Here is a 20,722-nt window from a genome sequence, read left to right on the forward strand (position 1 = left end):
TTACCTGTATCTCCATCCCGGCGAGAACCCAGCGACGGCGTTTCACCCGTTCTTGATGATACGAACTACCACTCTTGGAGTCGATCCATGTTAACTGCGCTTAGTGCCAAGAACAAGATCGAGTTCGTTCTTGGTAACGTTCGCCCACCTAACGAAGACAAGCCGGAGTATGGCGCCTGGATTCGCGGAAATAATATGGTCGTATCTTGGATCGTCCACTCGGTTTCTCTCTCCATCAGACAGAGCATCATTTGGATGAGTAAAGCCACAGAGATCTGGAACGATCTAAAGAATAGATTTTCCCAAGGAAGTCTATCTCGGATTTCTAGTCTTCAACTTGACGTTGCCACCCTTCATCAAGGTGACCTTACCGTTTCGGAGTATTACACTAAACTTCGTGTTCTTTGGGATGAGATAGAAAATTTCCGACCTGAACCCCTGTGCACCTGTGAACCCGAATGCAACTGTCAAGTCCTAACTGTTATGAACCAAAGGAAGCAAGAAGACAAGGTTATGCAATTTTTACGAGGACTGAATGATCAATTTGGTAATGTCACCTCTCACGTGCTTCTCTTGGATCCCATTCCGGACATCACTAAGGTTTTTTCTTTGGTGGCACAACAAGAAAGACAATTGTCCAGTGGAAACCTGATCGCTGCTGTCAAAAATCAAGACACTGCTACTGCCACCGCTTACGCCGCTTCCACCTCTTCCATTGTCTGCAATTACTGTGGAAAGTATGGACACAGTGAGGCTGTTTGCTATCGCAAGAACGGGTTCCCTAATCAAGACAAAGGACCCAAAAGCACACCGACTGGCAGGAAGCATTGCACTCATTGCAACAGAAGCGGTTACACTGTTGAAGTTTGCTATAAGAAGCATGGTTATCCTCCTGGACATAAATTCTATAACAAGCAAGCCCAGATTCACCATACGTCTGCTCCAGAAGACAATGTGAATGTCAAAAATAATAACCCTGGGAGTGTTGATGACATACGCCTCACATCTCAACAATTTCAAGTTCTGGCAGAGCTCTTCAAAAACCACAATTTAAATGGGGCCTCTACTTCTGCTCAAATTCATCACATTGGCTCTGCTTCAGCCAACCAATCTCCTCTAGGTAATATCTGTCCCACTTTTACTTCCAGACATACTAAACACAATTGGATTCTTGACTCTGGAGCAACTGACCATATAAGTATTTCTCTACAAAATTTTTCATCCTATAAAAGAATCAAACCTATTCCAATTGCTTTACCTAACGGTGATATTGTTCGTTCTGAATATATTGGAACAATTACTCTTAACAATGATATTCACCTTTTCAATGTCCTATATGTTCCGCAATTCTCTTTTAATCTCATCTCTATATCTCAGTTGATCTCTTTTAATAACTATGAATTAACCTTTTCTTCTCATGGTTGTACTGTACAGGATATTCAAACCAGAAAGAAGACTTTTATAGCTAAACTCATTGGTGGCCTGTACATTTTAGATTCTTCCTTCCATATACGTACTTTTGCTACTCAATTTGCCAATAATGTTGTAAACAAAAACGGCCTCTGGCATCTTAGATTAGGACATCCCTCTGACATTAGATTGAATTCTTTGAAACTTAAATATCCTTTCATTGTTCATAACTCTACCTACATATGTGATGCTTGCCATCGTGCTAAACAAAGAAAGCTACCTTTTTCTAACAGTACTTCTAAGACTATGAAAATCTTTGATCTTATTCACATTGATATATGGGGTCCTTGCAACATTCTTTCTATGCGCGGTTTTAAATATTTTCTCACTATTGTGGATGACTTTTCTCGTTACACCTGGTTACTACCTATGACTGACAAATCTGTTGTTAGAAAAATTATCATTGATTTTATCACAAACATAGAAAATCAATTTTCTACTACCATCAAAACTATACGTACTAATAATGGTATTGAGTTTGTTATGCACAATTTTTTCTCCACTAAAGGTATCAATCATCAGACGACTTGTAATGAAACCCCTCAACAAAATGGCATTGTTGAACGTAAACACCAACATCTATTAAATGTCACTCGCTCTCTTTTGTTTCAAGCTAATTTGCCCATTATTTTTTGGTGTTTTGCTGTTGAACATGCTACTTTATTGATCAATTGCATGCCTACCCCCTTACTTAATGGTGATACTCCACATGAAAAACTATTTGGGAATTTGTATGATATTTCTGTTCTGCGTGTTTTTGGTTGTTTGTGCTATATTAGCACTTTGACTGCTCACAGGAAGAAATTTGATGCACGGGCTGTTCGTGGCATCTTTCTTGGCTTCCAACAACACACCAAAGGTTATCGGTTCCTTAACTTACAAAATCATAAGATTGATATGTCTCGCAATGTATTGTTTCATGAAAATTGCTTTCCCTATACTTCTATCAACAATTCTGGTTCTAACTCTCTTTCTTTGCCTGTTCCTCATACTTATAGTCATGATTATGATGATATTAATTTTCCTAGTAATATTGTTCATATGCCTGTTGCTATTGATACTAATGTTGCTAGTGATAATGTCACCAGTACTAATGACACCACCAGCATTACCAACGCTGATGATATTCCCTTAGCTAACACTTACATTGATGATGACTCTAATGCAGATGCGCCTATTACCACTATCAAGCGTTCTACTCGGCCCAAACGCCCTCCTATATATCTTTCAGATTTTCACACTAATAACATTAGTAGGTATCCCATTACTAATTTTCTATCTTATGACAGGTTATCCTCTGATTTCAGACACACCATCCTCTCTATTTCATCTACCACTGAACCTCGTTCCTACAAGGAAGCATCTCAAATACCTCAGTGGTCTCAAGCTATGCAAGATGAACTTAATGCCCTAACTAACAACAACACTTGGACCATCACTGACCTTCCTCCTGGCAAAACTGCTATAGGATGTCGTTGGATATACAAAATCAAACACAAGTCTGATGGATCCATTGAACGTTTTAAAGCCCGCCTTGTTGCTAAGGGTTACACCCAACTTGAAGGATTAGACTACCTCGAGACTTTTGCCCCTGTTGCTAAATTAACTACTCTACGTCTTCTTCTCGCTGTTGCTGCCTCTCACCATTGGATTCTAAAACAACTTGATGTCAACAATGCTTTTCTTCATGGTGATCTACATGAAGAAGTTTATATGCAAATCCCTCCTGGTCTCACCCATCATAACCCCAATAAGGTGTGCAAGCTTCAACGATCTTTGTATGGGCTCAAACAAGCTGGACGACAATGGTATGATAAACTTTCCACTTTTCTTTTATCTAATAATTACACTAGATCTAATGCTGATCATTCCCTTTTCTTGAAACATGATACTTCCTACACCACTGCTATTTTGATCTACGTTGATGACATTGTCCTTGCGGGCAACAACGCCAATGAGATACAACAAATCACTACTTCTCTTGTAACCTTTTTCACATAGAAAACTTGGGTGATCTCACCTACTTTCTCGGGTTGGAAGTTGCTAGAAACAGTTCTGGAATTCACCTCTATCAACGAAAGTACACTCTTGATCTTCTTACAAAAGCTGGAATGCTACACTGCGCCCCTATGCCTACTCCTATGGTTCACTCTTCACGTCTTACAAGTCAAGGCGACCTCCTCAGTGATGAAGATGCCTCATCCTACCGACGACTCATTGGCCGCCTCATCTACCTCACCAATACTAGACCCGACATCACATTCTCTGTCAATAATCTCAGCCAATTTGTTTCTTCTCCTACCACCCTTCATCAACAAGCTGCTCACCGCATTCTCCGATACCTTAAGGGAAGTCCCGGAAATGGCATCCTCCTCCAAAGCAACAACACCAATCAGCTCAAAGCTTATAGTGATTCTGACTGGGCCACTTGTCCCGAATCCAGAAAATCTATCACTGGTTACTCCATTTACTATGGCAATTCTATCATTTCTTGGAAATCCAAAAAGCAGCAAACTGTTTCCTGAAGTTCTTCCGAAGCTGAATATCGGGCTCTTGCTGCCGTCACATGTGAACTACAATGGTTGACCTACGTTCTTCATGACCTTCGTATTCTCACCACTCAACCTGCCGTAGTATACTGTGATAGCCGCTCCGCTATCCAGATTGCCTCTAATCAAGTCTTCCACGAACGCACCAAACATATTGAAATCGACTGTCACATTGTTCGGGACAAGCTTAACACTGGCCTCCTCAAACTGCTCCCAATTTCTACCACTGAACAAGCTGCCGACCTCTTCACCAAACCTCTTGCCCCTGCAATTTTTAAACATCTTCATTCCAAGCTGGGAATGATAATATTTGTAATTGTTTGCTATTGGGCCTTCTAGCTCTCGACCCATCTCTTCTTTCCTTTTCCCTTTTTATTGTACTCTTTGTCTTTCATTTTGTTTTCAACTTTCAATAATAATACACTGTGTTCTCGATTCCTCTTTCTGTACTTTACTTTCTCTGCGCTTTACTTTCTCATCTTGCTTTTCACTTCTCTGGGTGCATCACTTACCACTTACATCATCTTCCTTCCTCGTGCCACGGCTGATTTGCAAAGCATTCTCTGCAGGTATGAATTTCTTGATCTTTATTTCAATTGATTGGTATTGCAAATACATCGAATCTCCTTCATCTCGCACCCTCTGTCTGTTATCTTGATAAATATAGTTATGCAAGGTAAAGTATTTTATTTAGAGATGACAAAGTAGATTAGCTTAAAGGTCCTCTACCATATGTATCCAATCAAGGAAACCAAACAAACAACGATATTAACCCAAAACATAAAGATTCTTCACAAGTGCATTTTCTTATTATGCTAATACTTTTAATCTTAATGAAAATGTGTTGTGTAGTTGTGTCAATGAATCATTATAGTCGATTCCCTAGGGTAGAGAAGTGGAATTCATGAATTAATCTCTTCATTATTCTCTAGCAACTTTAGTTTCATGGGGGAAACCATCAAACCCCCCTCCACATTCCATCTTAACTAATTAAATTGCAATGTTTCTATTTGAATTTGGAGAGTTCAGCACTGGGAACATTTAAGCACGAGTAATTACAAAAGTGACAAACATAATGAAGTGAGGTTTTATGAGGCTTTATGTATTCCAACGAATTCGTAAGCATGAAGCTTTGCACAACTGATATCTTTGGAACAAAATTAGAGTAAAGGAGATGAATTTCCTATAGCTAAAACAAGGTATTTATAATGTTAATTGTTATCATTATTTGAGCTGCACTTTAGAGACAAAATCAACTCTCCTTTAGCTTATTACATGCTTAAATCCTCACTTTTCTCTTCCTTTCATAAATAATCTTATTTTAGGATACACTTATGAAAATATAACTCTAATACCCTATTTTTGTAAATATTTTGGTGCTAGGAAGATCCTCCTTTACATCAAAGAATCTTTGTGACCCAAAGAAGCAAGATCAACAAAAAGGTGGATTTTTAGAAGCCAAAGTGGCGTTAAGCACCACCTCCTAGTTCTAAGCAGTCACATTGCAAAAAGCAACCTTGAAGACCTGCGTTGGACATCCTTTTCTTCTTCCTTATGTCTCCTTCTTCTTTCATCTTCCATTTTATAAGCTTGAGGCTCACCATGGAAATGGATAACTAAACTCATCTTGTTAGGGGCAATCATTGAATTATCTTGTACTATGTAAATGCTTTGATTATATATATGCCTCTTCCATTTAAATGTTAATTTCTTGTTTCTACTCTTATAGCTTGCTTGAAATGGGGACGTGGATAACTTGATTTGTGAATTTGATAGGTTTGGGAAGAATCTAGTGAACCCTAGGCTTGCAACAAGAGATCTAGTATGACTAACTAATTGTCCAAAACCCTAGGTCTTAATGTAGGTTTGTTGGTTGAGTTATTCTTTACTCATCGATAGACATATTGAATCACTCTAGTAATATAAAATGATAAGACCAAATATCGTTTTCCAATAATTGTACGACTAATAACTCATCTAGACTAAAGAATGAAATACTATGTAAAGGTGGACTTTGGTAATTGAAGGCACTTAGAAGTGGAAAAAGATCATAAATGGAATGGAATGGCTTTGAAATGGAAAAAGACCATTTCAAGCAAGCATTAAGAATAGAAACAATAAATTAAAATTTAATCAAAGAGGAATATACATAATCAAAACATTCACAAGATATAAGAGAGTTCAATAACTATATTTTTCCTCAACAAGATAGGTTTGGTTCTCCATTTCCATGGAAAGCCTCAAGCTTACAAAATAGCCATGGAAAAAGATGGAGATACAAGGAGGAAGAAGAGGTTATTCCCACAAACCCCTAATAGCCCTCCAAACTCTCCAAAATGTGTTTCGTGTCTCCAACTCGTGTTCCTTAGCTTTAGTTGTGTTCCCACATCCAAAAACTCTCTTTTTCTTCCACTTTCAACACTTCAAAACCTTATCCAAAAAATGCATTCTCGTTGGACCACACAATCCTCTCGTTGGGCTAGGCTGCTTTGCTAGTTGGGCCGCAAGACTTTCTGGTTGGGCGAGAGACCATGTATAGCTTTGCTATTGGTGCTTGTGGCCGGGCTAGTAACTCTTGGCAACAACTCTCTATTTTTATTCAATCTTCCAATTTCCTGCAAAATAAACCAAAAACGAATAATTATGTCTACCTCTAAAGATTATACACAAATCTTACATCTTTTCATGGAATTCAACACAAAACACATGATATAAAAACAAATAAGGGGTTATAATAAGTGTGAATAATTATCACACTTATACAAATCTAATTCTTTAAAAACTAATTTTATTTGCCTAAAAAGAAGAAATTAACCAAATTTTCATTAAAAACCTATTTTTACCTTTTTACACTAAACTACTCTATTTCTAAAAAATTAAAAGCTAAAGAAACCTAAGAAAAAAAATTTAACTTAAAAAAGATATGCAAATCTAGAGTGTTATCACATATGTACGTATGTACATATGTACATGGGTACGTACATATGTATGTATGTACGTACGTATGTATGTATATATGTATATGTGTATGTGTATGTATCTATGTATGTGTGTGTATGTATGTACAATGGGAAGCCAAAAATGTTGAATTCTGTAAGATACAGAAAAATTTTAAATAGTAAAAATTAGGATGATCCGTATCATGAGTGTTAGTCTTGTGTTTTATTTTATCCAAAAGAAATTTTGGCTTGGTGGTTATATTTTCAAACCTAGACTACGTAGCTTAAAAAAAAAAGGCTACTTCTTTTTGCTGTACCACTTTTGTATTGGTTTCATGCAAATATAGACATAATGGGACATGTTAGGTAGATGTATTTCATTTTTAGTTATTTCTTTTGGTTTCATGCAATGAGAAATGGATATTATTCTGACACAAGCATTAACTTTGGGGTCTCATGGTAATCTAGAAGGAGGAATATACCAAGTGAAGACAAAATGCAACATCATGTCTTGTTGAGTATAGTAACATTACTTTGGTCAAACAAGGAAGTGTAGGGAAGGGTATGAGTGAGTTTATTTTTCTATATATATTATATTGTGAGAGGGGGTAAGGAAAGGAAGTAACCGTGAGATTTGTGAGAGTGAAGAGTTATTGGAAAAATATTAAATAGTGAGTGAGTTTGTGACTTGAAGTGAAGGAGTGTGTGGCTGAGAAAGTAAGAGAGAAGAACTGTGACCGTAAGGGAAGAAGAAGGCTAGGATTCTTTGAGGTAAGGGGGTGTTATCTTGGGTATAATCATTGTAATGGGGTGTTGATGGATGATCTAGTGCACTGAAGGTGTTCGATGAATTGTTTGGAGAATGATTGGAACTATGTGTTAAGTTTCTCTAGCTCAAGAGGCCTTCCAAGAGGGAAGAAAGTTAGAGGAGGATTGTTCTAAAGTGGCACAGACTACTGAACTCGAAAGAAAAAGTGGTTGGATTCAATTCAATAACGTTTCTTTACATCAATCAAGTTGAAGTTTACAAAGGAGGGAGTCTCTCTTTTATAGGGGATGAGATGACTTTGTAGTGTGGCTAGCGAGCTACTAAAATAAGAAGAAATGAGTACGGGAGAAGTTATCAAGCTTGGGTTGCACGTTCCAAACAAATAAGAAGAAATGAGTACGAGAGAAATAAGTATGTACGTACGTATGTACTTATCTATGTACGTATGTATGTATGCATATATGTATGTATGATGCATGTACACATGTATGTATATACGTGTGTATGTGTATGTTTGTATGTGTTTATGGGTGTATTTGTGTATGTATGTGCGTATATGTGTGTATGAGTATATGTATGTGTATGTGTATGCGTGTTTGTTTGTATGTATGTGTGTATGTATGACTGTGTGTATGTATGTTTGTGTGTTTGTATGTATGTATGTATGTTTATGTGTGTGTATGTATGTATGTGTGTACGTGTGTACGTGTGTATGTATGTACGTATATGTATGTATGGATGTATGTGTGTATGTATGTGTGTGTAAGTATATATGTATTTATGCATGTATGTAAGTGTGTGTATGTGCGTATATATGTATGTATGTCTTTATGTATGTTTCCATGTATGTATGTATGTATGTATATGTGTGTATGTATGTATATATGTGTATGTGTGTATGTATGTAACAATATAATTTTTAGAACTTCACACAAACATTTTTTTCTTCATATTTCCCCTTTTTTAACCTTTTAATACCAAATTATGAAGATTATTCTTAGTGTTAATGAATTTTGTACCTAATTGGACGTGGATACAACTCAATACTTGTCAAGACTTAGAAAATGACATATTAGAAGTGGTTGTAATTTAAAAATAAATAGGTTATTTTAATATTAAAAGATTTTAATATAAATAGTTTTGTTATAAACGAGTTTTATTATTTTAAAACAAACATTTTGTCTATAAACTATTTTTCTAAAGTTTTTAGGCTTTTTGCTAGGAGTTTTTCTCCTGTATCAATTATTTTGAATATTACATCCTGTTTGAGTGACCAAATCTTCATATCTAATCGATTGGTTTCTTCAACAAAGTAAGTTGATTTTCTACTCCCTTCTTTTGATAAATTTTTTTGTCCTTAAATGCTAGCCTTCTTTTTAATAATATTTATTTGCTATTATTTTATACAATATTTTAAGTAGTCTTAAAATAATCATTAATTATAAAAATTGTATTTATTAATTATTATATTAAATATAAAATATTAAAATCTACATCACAAAATCTATTTATGCACATTCAATATTCGGAGAGGAAAAAACAAATAAATAAATTACAACATTTCAAATGAAAATTCGTCTATTTATTTTATTGGATGTAGAAAAGGTGATGATAATCTTCTTTACAAGAACACAATATTTGACTTTATAAAGCAACCATGAACTCTTGTGGAAAATTAAAAAAAAATGTTAGGAAGAGGAAGCAAACATATTCTTCATAAGGGTTTGACTTTTATATACTTATAACTTGATTTAAACGTACAACTCTCCCATTAATCTTCCTTTCATATTTATTAATTTAGACCATCACAATATAAATAAATTAGGATGCATTTTACTCAATGCTTAATTCAAAAGTTATTACAACCTATAATACTTTATTCATTATAATTCATTTCATTCGTTTGACTTTCATTAATGTATAATTAATGTAACTTATAAAAATTTCTCCCAGAACAACTAAGTCATAGCTAGAATACATTTTTTTCTATTTAAGAAAATAAAAATTCAAACACCATACTTTTTTTATTTCTTGATTTATCTTATTTTTATTATGAAATACTTAATTAATGTAGCAAAAAACGGATATATTTATTTTAACAAACACTAAACACTAGGAATCATATCAACAATATAAATATTTTTAATATTAAATAAAAGAACATAATGAAAAAAATTTACAAATTTATTATATTGAAGTTTATCAATCAAATATATTGATTGTTCGATACATTTTTCTTCTCTATATTTATAGCAACGATTGATTGTTTTTCTTTATTTATAATTGGTGTTTGTATATTTTTTTAATTCAAAGTGGTCTTTTCTAATTAGATTAGTGTTAATGTTATTTCTTCCCTTTTGCTCTTAAGTTGATCAATGGAAAAAGATTAAATGATTAGATGTTTTCATTATCTCTAAACGTTATTAACATTGATCCAATAGAATGAATCACATTAAGGTTCTTAAAAAATATATAAGAATCATATTAAGTAAAAAAAGAAATAAAAAATATTAAATCATTCTTATAAATATAAAGAAAAGTACTATTAAACCTATATTCCTTAAATTGAACATTAAAATATCTTAATTGTACGAAAATAAGTGTGTTTAAGATATTACTAAACTCTTTTGATAAAAACAAGTCATTATCATTCAAATTTATCCGACGTAGAGAGCAATAAAAGATGTTTAATTAATATAAAAAAAGAATAAAATAAATGTTATGTTAAAGAAGATATTAAATGCATACTGAATTAACTCATCTATCTAAATGCACAGTATAAGGATGCCCGTGACTCGTATGATTTGTGCTTGACATGTTTTATTTATAAGAAAGTTGGAAAACAATAAACTACAATTGTACCTTTTACATTAAAAATAGAAAACACGTCACAACATGTTGAGTGATGCATCATTAAAAAACAAAACAATTCATTATCATCAAACCTGCAACTTTAGAAAGCCTAGGAAGCCGTTGGAAGAGTTGTTGGAAAGCATATGCATAAAATAAAAGTGAAATATCCCAAGGCCTAGGGGGACACGAAACAAAATCTCTAATTACTATTTAATAGTATGTTTGGAAAAAGAATGGCAAGAGATTATAAAATTAAACATCGGGGGAGAACGTCATTATGAAAAAGAACATCTTCACTTGTTTTAACTTAAGACCCTATACTTTCCACTTAATCTAATTTAAAAATACTTGGTTTTACTTTTTTTATAATCTAATGATCAATTCTATTAAATAGGTGTACATGATGATATTTACTTTTATTTATATATTAATTATTGTTTTGATATTAAGTTTATTAAGTGATATAGTTAAGATCCATTATTATATATATTGTATAGTTTTTAGTTTTATTTGTCACGATTTTATCTTTAAAAATGAAAAATCGTCTGATATAGTCATGAATGTATATCTTTATTATTTTTATTAAGATGACTTGTGTTTTCAGTACTTCTAGTTATATACACAAATTACAATCTAAACTTGAAAAGACATGACAAATCCATTGTCCTCAAGTTATCCTAAAGACAAACGGTTTTGATACCAAAATATAACATCTCAATTTTCATAATGTTCAACTACGGTAGGATATATTACATTTTTAATAAAATCAAACAATTGGTTTGAGGAAAAAACACATATAAACTGTTATTATAATTATCCAAAAAAAAATATAATAACAATATATATATATATATATATATATATATATATATATATATATTATAATGTCCTACACTACAAGGAGATATACTACATTGAACCAAAAACATATATAATATAGATTTCACAAAAATAAAAGGGAACAAGAAAATGCCCTATTCTAAGCTTTAGCTCCTCCACCAGCTAGCTTCTACTCATCAAAGACATCTTCTAAGCTCACATTATTAGGTGATCATTGCAAAAGAGACAACAAGCACAAATACGAACAAACAAAGACAAAAGAGTAAGCTAAAATACCAAAAGAACATTTATATAATTTAAAACAATAATGTCACACTTATCATCTAAATCAAACAATACAAAAATAATCATATCAACTTTAAACTTCAACCATCCGGATACATGTAATGATATCAGACTCACAGGAGATATGCCCGTGTGTGGTAAAACAAACCTCTCACATACCACTCACCAAGGTTAATCCATCAAACATCTATGACCAATACATGACCATCAGACCAAGAATCTCCTGCTACTCTTCACGACATAACCATTCTTCTTTACTTGAGATTAGTAATTATTAAGAGTGTTAGAATCATCCCCCAATCCTGGAGTCCCTACTTCATTACCTCATACAACATAACAACTATAAGGATTTCCTCATGGAATCCTTTTTACATTATACTTAATTCACACTTTCCATTTCAATTGAATATCATCATACATGTAACACATACTAAATCCATACAGACATTCATGCTTATCATCCATAAAACATTCATTAATACCACACAAGTAAGTAATTAATCTATATAAACTAACTCAACAAAACAAGGAATCAAAAGAAGAGAAAATATGAAGAAGAGATTGAAACAAGGTGATGGAAGACCTCCAGCTGGGTTTAGTCTCCATCACAAGGCATTCATAATTATCAACACTATACATAACATCTTAAACAAATATACATTAAAGAGTGTAGAAAACATCTTGAATTGTATTGGTTTAATTCTTATCACCAATCCCTACTTTTTAGTGCATCTAGATCATTTACTATAAACCTATGTGCCAAAACAAAATTTGAAATATCATAGAAGCAAGAAAAATTGCAAAACAAGAAGCTTGGTAAAGGCTCATGGCGTTGAGCGACACATCCTTGCCGCTAAGCGTCATTCTTCTTGCAAAGTTGGCGCTTGAGCGCCACCTCTATGTCATTGAGTGTCATTCCTATTGCAAAGATGGTGTTCAACGTCGTTGGGCTACCGCTCGGCCCATACCAGAAAACAACAAACTTCAAATTTTGATTTGGTTGCACCTATGACCTATCCAAATGACCAAATTGGTATCCTTAACACTAGTATTGATTCAAAAACATGTTTATAACTAAAATTGAGTATTGGTTTACTTATTTAGTAAGGATTAAGGTACACCAGATCAAACCAATAACTCAAAAGCTCACATATTAAATTTTACATGTTACAAACCATATTTTACATGATACAAACCATAATTTGGTGAACTAAATGGCTCAACAAGTTTAAAATGGCCCAACAACAGCACCTACACCTAAGGTTTCCTCCCAAAACAACTCCTCTAGAAATTCACCTATTAAAACCCCCAAATTAGACCAAAAACCAATCCAACACTCTCCCATTTTACTACACCCAATTCAATCTCAGTTTCTAATTATACTTTTAAACATAAAAGCTCAAGTGATAAAAAAAACAATTAATATTTGACAAGCTTTCATAATAATATACATTTTTAATTTTAGATCATGCATATTTACATCAATTTCAAAAAATTACACCACCACACAAAAAAATTCTCAAGAAGCTCAATCTCTTTAATTAAACTCAAGTTCACCACCAACTTAGATTTATTAACATACTAAAACAATAGAAAAGAGGCATTTAGCTTCCTTTACTTGATAGGAGCCTAAACTGCTCGAAATGTCCTAAAATCGCCTTCTTAGCTCAAAGAGTTTTATTTGCACCTACCAACTACAGAATCATGATCAAAGTACGCAATTAGAACCAATGATGAACAAATAACATACTAGAAAACTAAGAAGACACATGCAACAAACAAATCCTCACATGCATGGAAGATACATATAACTCAAGAAAATAGTAGAAACTAACTTACTCTTTTAAGAAAACTGATCGGTTAGATTAAAAGACCTTACCGTAATGATCACTTTGACATCTTCTAATATTTAAATAGATGACCCAACAGTTAAAATACTTAGAAAAAACGAAACTCTAAAAAAACTATTTTTAAAAAGATTGTGTGACTTGAAATAATGAAACTCATCTTAAATACTTTTATTTATACTTTGAACTTTTAGCATTAAAATATTCAAATATTATTTATTTAAAACACTAAAATGACACGGATTCTTACCATAATTATATAAATATTAAATAATAATATGAAATAATAATGGGATAAATTTTAAATAGTTATAGAAAAAAAATAAAAATATTTAAATGGGCATCTTAAAAGTAAATTAACTAAATTATGAAATTGGGAATAAAATAAAAAAACTTATATAATTTTTTTACTGAAGTGTTTTAATAATAAGTAAGGGCAAATACATAATTATTTATATTCTTATATTTAATTTTAAAAAACGGATATTATTTTTAACTAATCAATATAAAGATTCTTATTAAAATGAATTCAAAAAATACCTGAAAAACAGATTCATTTATCCTCTCCAATTTTAATACTTCATCTGTACAAACATCATAATTTGTTAAAGTGCTAAAAATAGTAATAGTAAATAAAATACAAGCCTAAGAATAAAACAAACTTCACCCTTTTTATAATGAGACTTCGCTTTTAATGAGATTTCATATTCCATTCATTACTATAAGAAAATGAAAAGGAGTCTTCATATGTTAAAATTTAATCAGTTTTTGGGCTAAACCAAATTTCCTTAAAAAATATTTCAACATTTTGTTTTTAATTCTTCAAGTACAATACAAATTTTTAATTTGACATCATGTTTTTAAAAATAATCCAAGATACATCGAAGTCATAAATGTGAGTCATAAATGTGAGAATAGTTGTAAATCATATGGAATTATCTCTAAAAAAACACATCTATTAGGGTGTGTTCACTTGGGTGATTGGAAGTGATTGGAGGAAAGTGATTGAGTGGATTTGAGGATCATATGTTTTTGTTGTTTATTTGAATGAATTTGGAAGTAAACGAGAATGAATTTTGAAATAAAGTTTGTGAGAATTGGTGTAGGATTTAGTTTATATGACAAATTAAAAAAATTTATTTCAAAATTCATTTTCGTTTACCTCCAGATTCACTCAAATAAACAACAAAAAATATTATCTTCAAATCCACTTAATCACTCTCTCCCAATCACCTCCGATTACCTTGAAGTAAACACACCCGTAGTTTTTTTGTTAGATTTAGATGTAAATAATTAATACTTTCAAAAAATTGTTTTGAAAAGTTTGTTGTTTTTATAGTACCTATAGTGATGGGATGACTGTGTTGATAGAAAATAGTATTTATTTATAAATAGCATAGTTTATAGTTGAAATAATTGACGAGTGATTGAAAGGCTAATATTACATTAAAAATAAATAAAAATTAATAGCCATTATCTGTATATACAATTTTTTTAAATATTTATAAATTATTTAAATTCTAAAAATAATATTTAAAAGTATAAAATATAAAATAAAAATGTATATAATAATTATAAATATAACTACAAATAAAATAAAATTTAGTTATTGAAATAAAAAATATAATTACAGATAAAAAAATTTAGATAAAAAATATTATAAGTAATATTATGTAAATAGTTTTTTATAAATTTGAAAAAAAATTACTAAAATATAAAAGAGTAAATAATTTTTTTATAATAAGTGATTATTTGAATTTTAAAAAATATTTATTAAAATAATAAAACTAAAAGATAATTTTTTATTATAAATAATTATTTAAATTTAAAAAATAATAATTAAAAGAATAAAATTAAAAAAAAAAAATACTGTCTTCCTAGGAGATAATTTGTGTTGTTGACAAGTTTAATGATAAAATAACAATAATGTTGCTGTGAGACATATCAATAGCATATCATATATTCATATTCATCTCCCCACGAGATTCTGGTTCTGTTTTGGCCACCCACACCACACCACCACCATTCTCCCAACTCGCTCCGAGTTGACTCACTCTTTCCCTTTCAAGATCAACAGCCGCCAACACAGCCTCCACGCTCCACTGTCACTGCAACCACCGCCACCCTTCTCCTTCAATGCAAAACTCCTCGTCGATTCTCTCCGGAACCTTCTCCTCCTCTTCCTTCCCCTCCGGCCTTTGACTTTTGATTTCGAGCGAATCCGATGAGTCCCTTTCGATCTCTTCTGCTCTCTGTCGTCGTATTCTTACTCCTCTGCCCCCTCGACGCCACCGAGGGCGACGCCGATCCACTATACATGTTAGTCTCTCTCTCTCTCTCTCTCGATATCCATTTATCTATCTCTATCTATAGTTAGAGTTAGAGAATCCCGGATTTCAATTTTTGAATCTAAGCGATTGATTAAGTGCTAGGGACGCAAAGAAATATGGGATTGGTTTTTCGATGTTTTAGGTATAGTAAAAATTGGAACTTGGATTTTCTGTCGTTTTTCTGTCGTTTTTCTGTTAAGAAGGGGAATACCAACCGGACACCCGAAAAATGGGGGTGTATGGGTGAAGAGAATAAAGAAGGTATAGAGAGAACAAATAAAGGAAGAGAGAGAAAGTGAAACTATGTTATATATATGTTGCGATTAGAAACGAAAATGAAAAAGAAATGAGGTGAAATGACATGAACGAGAAAGTATATGTATTCTGATAATAATAATCTGTTGAGAAATGTTTTGGGGTGGAGTTGGAAATTTTAAGGTGATTTATTTGTGTGTTGTGGTTGGATTTGGCTGACTGTAGGATTTTTGGGTTTTGCATAGATGCATTGAATGATGAAGATGCACTTCTTTTACTTGGTTTGTTGTCATTTGCCAAGCATGGAGGGTATAGGTGTGTGAGATTAGACGTTTCTGAGATTATGTTATCTTATGTTACATGATTAGTTTTTTGGTTGTTTTTCTGAGTTCCATTTGTTTGTTTAATTACCTTTGATAATTTGTGGAAGTTCCACCGCTTAGCGGGTGTAATGGGAAATATTGTCGTGTTGTTCAGGCTTAGAATGCGAATGATGGGTAATTTTCTTTTTTTGGCAAATGCCAGGGAGTGACATAGGATGATGAGTAATAAAACAAAAATAGAAATTATTTCATGAAAAGGGAAATATCTTTTACTAAAAATGCAAAATAAAATCCATTTAATACTTGTGTTTTTTAGGTAATTGAAAGTGTTCGGCAAGTTGTATTAAAGTTTCTTTTCACTAATGTCCTAACATGTTAGTAGAAGCTGTAGAACCATCTATTTTACTTGTTGGAGAACTTTAGATGGTGATATCTGTATTCTCTGCTAACCAAGAGGTGGCTTATTTTGGCTTGGAATGAATGGCATTGATTATTATTTGTATTTAAGGAGAATGCTAACAAGTGATCTGATAGCACTGGTACCTAGTTAAGTATTAATAAGTAGAATTTATTTTATATAAGTGTAAAACTATTCTCAGTATGAACCTTTTATTTATTGATTTCTTCACCCTTAGGTCAGTCATTTGTTTAAACTAGACAAATTTTCAAAATTGAGCTTGGCTTGGGAAAAAATATGAAGCTTAGGCTTGACTTATTTAACTTGATTATTTTTATGATTGAAACTTAGCTAAAAGATGAAATAAATTCGTATTAAACTATAATTTTATATTTGTGGAGGTGTCTTGGTGACATGTTGGTCACGGGCTTGAGTCCAGAAATAGTCTTTTTCATACTATACAAGTTAAAGACTATTTACATTATCCTCCCTCACCTTTTTGGAGCGAGGAGCAGTTGGCACTGGTATATTAGTTGTTAGTAGTATTCATAAAGATGACATAAGATTAAAAAGGAAATCTTTGATGACGGAAATGGTGAATTTTAAGAGAACTTATATTTAAAATTGAAAATAGCTAAATGGTATGTACCGGATGATAATAAAAAAAAATATATATATAACAAGAATGAGAACAAGAGAAAAGTAAACAAAGCGGCTAGATGTTGCCAGAGAGTCACTGGAGGGTCGCACAGGGTCATGCAGTACTTGCAAGTGAGGCATGATAGTACTTTAAAAGGTTTTTCTACAACCTGAAACCCTTTTTATCCAAATCCCAAAATTACCTCCGTAATGAATGCCCTTCTAATGTTAATATATTGGAGGGCTTCTTCAGAAATTTTGACAGCATCAGCAAAGCGGGCTATAGGGCCACAGAGTGGTTGTTATGCCAATATAGCACACTATTTTATATAAGGATTAATCTCACATTTCAACTGCATATGTCCTAATAAACAACAACTTTGAGATCACTGCAATAGGTAAGCTTGTGTATTCCAAAGTTATGGCAACTGATTTTTAACTTTTGTTTGACGCTTGATTGGGTTTCATACTTGTTTTCATTTTGCACAAGTCTTATAGTTCAAAACTTAAACTGATAGAATCTTATACTTTTTATTATATTCTACAGACTTTTATATATTCCAGTGCCCGTGTTCAGTTTAATCTACTCTCACATTTATGCTTTCATGAAGGAGTTGGAAAATCTAGTTATTGAGATATGCATTGTAATAATAAGAAAATGGCGACACTTAAATATAGTCACTTGTCAGTAGTAAGTAAATAATAAGCAGAATGGTAGATGCAAAAAACTATATGTATTTTGCAGATTGATCTAGCATTGACCTGTATGGTAAGATATTTACTGCTGGTTTTATGTAGTTTCCATGTTAAATAACTTTACAATAGTCATTCTTTGCTCTATTTTTGACTTGCCTGCCATATGATCTATTTTGGCTATGCCTATTAAATTGCAGAGATTGTGTGGAGCAGTGTAAGAAAACTGGATGTGTAGGGGATAGATGCTTTCAACATTGTAAATTCTCATCAGATGGAAAACCAATTGATGGTCCATGGTATATGCATGAACCCCTCTACCTGAGGTGGAAACAATGGGACTGTTGCACTGACTGTAGCTATTACTGTATGCTAGCTAGAGAGGAAGAAAGAACAAAACTTGGTGACAAGCCCGTCAAGTATCATGGAAAATGGCCATTCAGGCGTGTTTATGGAATTCAGGTTCCTTCATGAATCTCTAACGCAAGGTTTAATGATAATATTGATAAGATTGTTTCAGTTTTTGATTGTGGTGTGGATATGCTATGCATGATTTCAGGAACCTGTTGCTGTTGCTTTGTCTGCTGTCAATCTTGCCGTTCAATTTCATGGTTGGGTATCCTTTTTCATTCTTGTGTACTATAAGTTGCCTTTGAGGCCGGATAAGAAGACTTACTACGAGTACACTGGATTGTGGCATATTTATGGGATTCTATCCATGAATTCATGGTTGTGGAGTGCTGTTTTTCATAGTAGGTAAGTTGTTTGAATGATTTCCTTTTGGGTTTGTGCTGTATTTATAAAATCATGATTCAGTGGTATCGAAGCAATAATCCTCAAAAGCACAGTTGTTTCCGGCACTGTGCCTTATTATTGATTTCCAGGCACTCCTGTGTATGTATTTGGAGTGGTGACATACAAATTGGCTTTTCATGTATATATGAGTAAACCCCCAGTTTATTCCCTGAAATTATAAGCATTGGCCAATTGATTGAAATAAAAAACATTTCCTTTAATCCTCTTTTTCTCCACATTTTTTACTGACAATAAGGACTAACTTGTAAAAGTCAGGGACTGAAGTGACCAACAATTACATATTAATCTGGATGATTTTTCTAATATATGTTCAGCATCACAAGATTTATAGATTTTTATATGTAGCAGTTATGCATAAACTATGGCTAGCGTATTCTAAATATAATGCACAATCACAGCCCAGAATCACTAAGTGATTTCTTTTAACAGGTAAAAGATAAAGAAATAGACTCTGATTTCTTAGGTATTAATACTGCCATTTTACTGTTTATTTGTTCTGACATTATTTTATAATAAAGAGGATTGGATGTACTGTAATTATAATTTAACCTTTTTCTTTTTCTATTTTGACTTTTGGCATGTATTTCTACCTTCATTATCTGTAGAGCCGTGGAATTAACAGAGAAGCTGGATCTTTCTTCTGCTGTTGCCTTACTTGGATTCTCTCTAATTCTAACAATACTGCGATGTTTTAACGTGAGGGATGAGGCTACACGAGTCATGATTTCTGCTCCCTTGCTTGCTTTTGTGACTACTCATATCATGTATCTGAATTTCTATGAACTTGCTTATGGTAATATTTTATCTTTAACGAAGTGCTTTCTTTTACACATCTTATAATATCTATGTTCCCAACAGGAATCACGCTTCATACTTAATTGCTTTTGTGACCACATGTATCCTTAATCTGAATTTCATGTGTTTTTAGCAATGTTGAATAGAGATGGAAGATGCATTTCCTTTTCACATTCATTCAAACTCTGTTTGCCTAAAATTTTCATGAACACTATAAAATAAAGTGATTTTCTTCCACAAGTCAATCAATTTGTAAGTGATATTGAAAAGTCTATGGTAATGATGCTGCATTGTTATGGGAACTTGAGCTGATGTGTTGACTTCTTCACCCAGGTTTGAACAGGATAGTTTGCATGGGAATGGTTGTTGTGCAGCTTCTTATTTGGGCCATTTGGGCCGGCGCTTCAAACCATCAGGCACGATGGAAGTTGTGGACAGTGGTGGTTGGAGGTGGCTTGGCTATGGTGTTGGAAACATATGACTTCCCACCTTACATGGGATATGTGGATGCTCATGCTCTATGGCATGCAACAAGCATTCCTCTCACATTTCTTTGGTGGAGTTTTGTAAGGGATGATGCTGAGTTTAGAACCTCAGCTATGCTTAAGAAGGTAAAATAGTGCTGATGACACAACTTTGCAGAGGTTGGATCAGATGAAGAACATGTCACATGCTGCTACCTGCATCCTTTGATTTTGTACATCAGAACTTTTTTTCTATTTTCCTCGTGCATGCGTTTATTTGAAATGCTTAACACGATGGCTTATGTGCCTTTGATCATGTAACATTTTGTTCTCTTGTATGAGACATACTTTCTTAGTGGAATTTTAATTCATTTGCAATGCTTTACTGTTCAACACATTAGAAAGAAGATAAAATATTAGTGAGACTGCATATGTTCAGAGCCAGCCAGTTCACAGTT

General features: G+C 32.9%; 1 protein-coding gene across 2 annotated transcripts; it reads left to right on the forward strand.

Moving 5' to 3' along the window:
* The first annotated feature begins 15,499 nt into the window (after positions 1 to 15,499).
* LOC106772558 (post-GPI attachment to proteins factor 3) lies at positions 15,500 to 20,657 on the forward strand. Of its 2 annotated transcripts, XM_022784770.1 has the most exons (6): positions 15,500 to 15,871; positions 18,390 to 18,488; positions 18,566 to 18,651; positions 18,749 to 18,945; positions 19,611 to 19,798; positions 20,134 to 20,657. In XM_022784770.1, exons 2-6 carry the CDS (start codon positions 18,464 to 18,466, stop codon positions 20,418 to 20,420), a joined length of 783 nt encoding a protein of 260 aa, XP_022640491.1. In that variant the 5' UTR covers positions 15,500 to 15,871; positions 18,390 to 18,463; the 3' UTR covers positions 20,421 to 20,657. The 2 variants fall into 2 exon arrangements, with proteins under 2 accessions (XP_022640491.1, XP_014514531.1); XM_014659045.2 differs by having other exon boundaries at positions 15,501 to 15,871; positions 18,390 to 18,651.
* The last annotated feature ends 65 nt before the right edge of the window (positions 20,658 to 20,722 follow it).

The sequence above is a fragment of the Vigna radiata genome, chromosome 1 (genome assembly GCF_000741045.1).
Source record: "Vigna radiata var. radiata cultivar VC1973A chromosome 1, Vradiata_ver6, whole genome shotgun sequence".
NCBI lineage: Eukaryota > Viridiplantae > Streptophyta > Magnoliopsida > Fabales > Fabaceae > Vigna > Vigna radiata.

Excerpts from the sequence above, each read along its gene's own strand:
- LOC106772558 (XM_014659045.2), top strand. The coding sequence starts at position 15,777 with ATGAGTCCCTTTCGATCTCTTCTGCTCTCTGTCGTCGTATTCTTACTC. Across the intron at positions 15,872-18,389 it reads GACGCCGATCCACTATACAT|AGATTGTGTGGAGCAGTGTA; the intron begins GTTAGTCTCTCT and ends ATTAAATTGCAG. Across the intron at positions 19,799-20,133 it reads TTTCTATGAACTTGCTTATG|GTTTGAACAGGATAGTTTGC; the intron begins GTAATATTTTAT and ends TTCTTCACCCAG.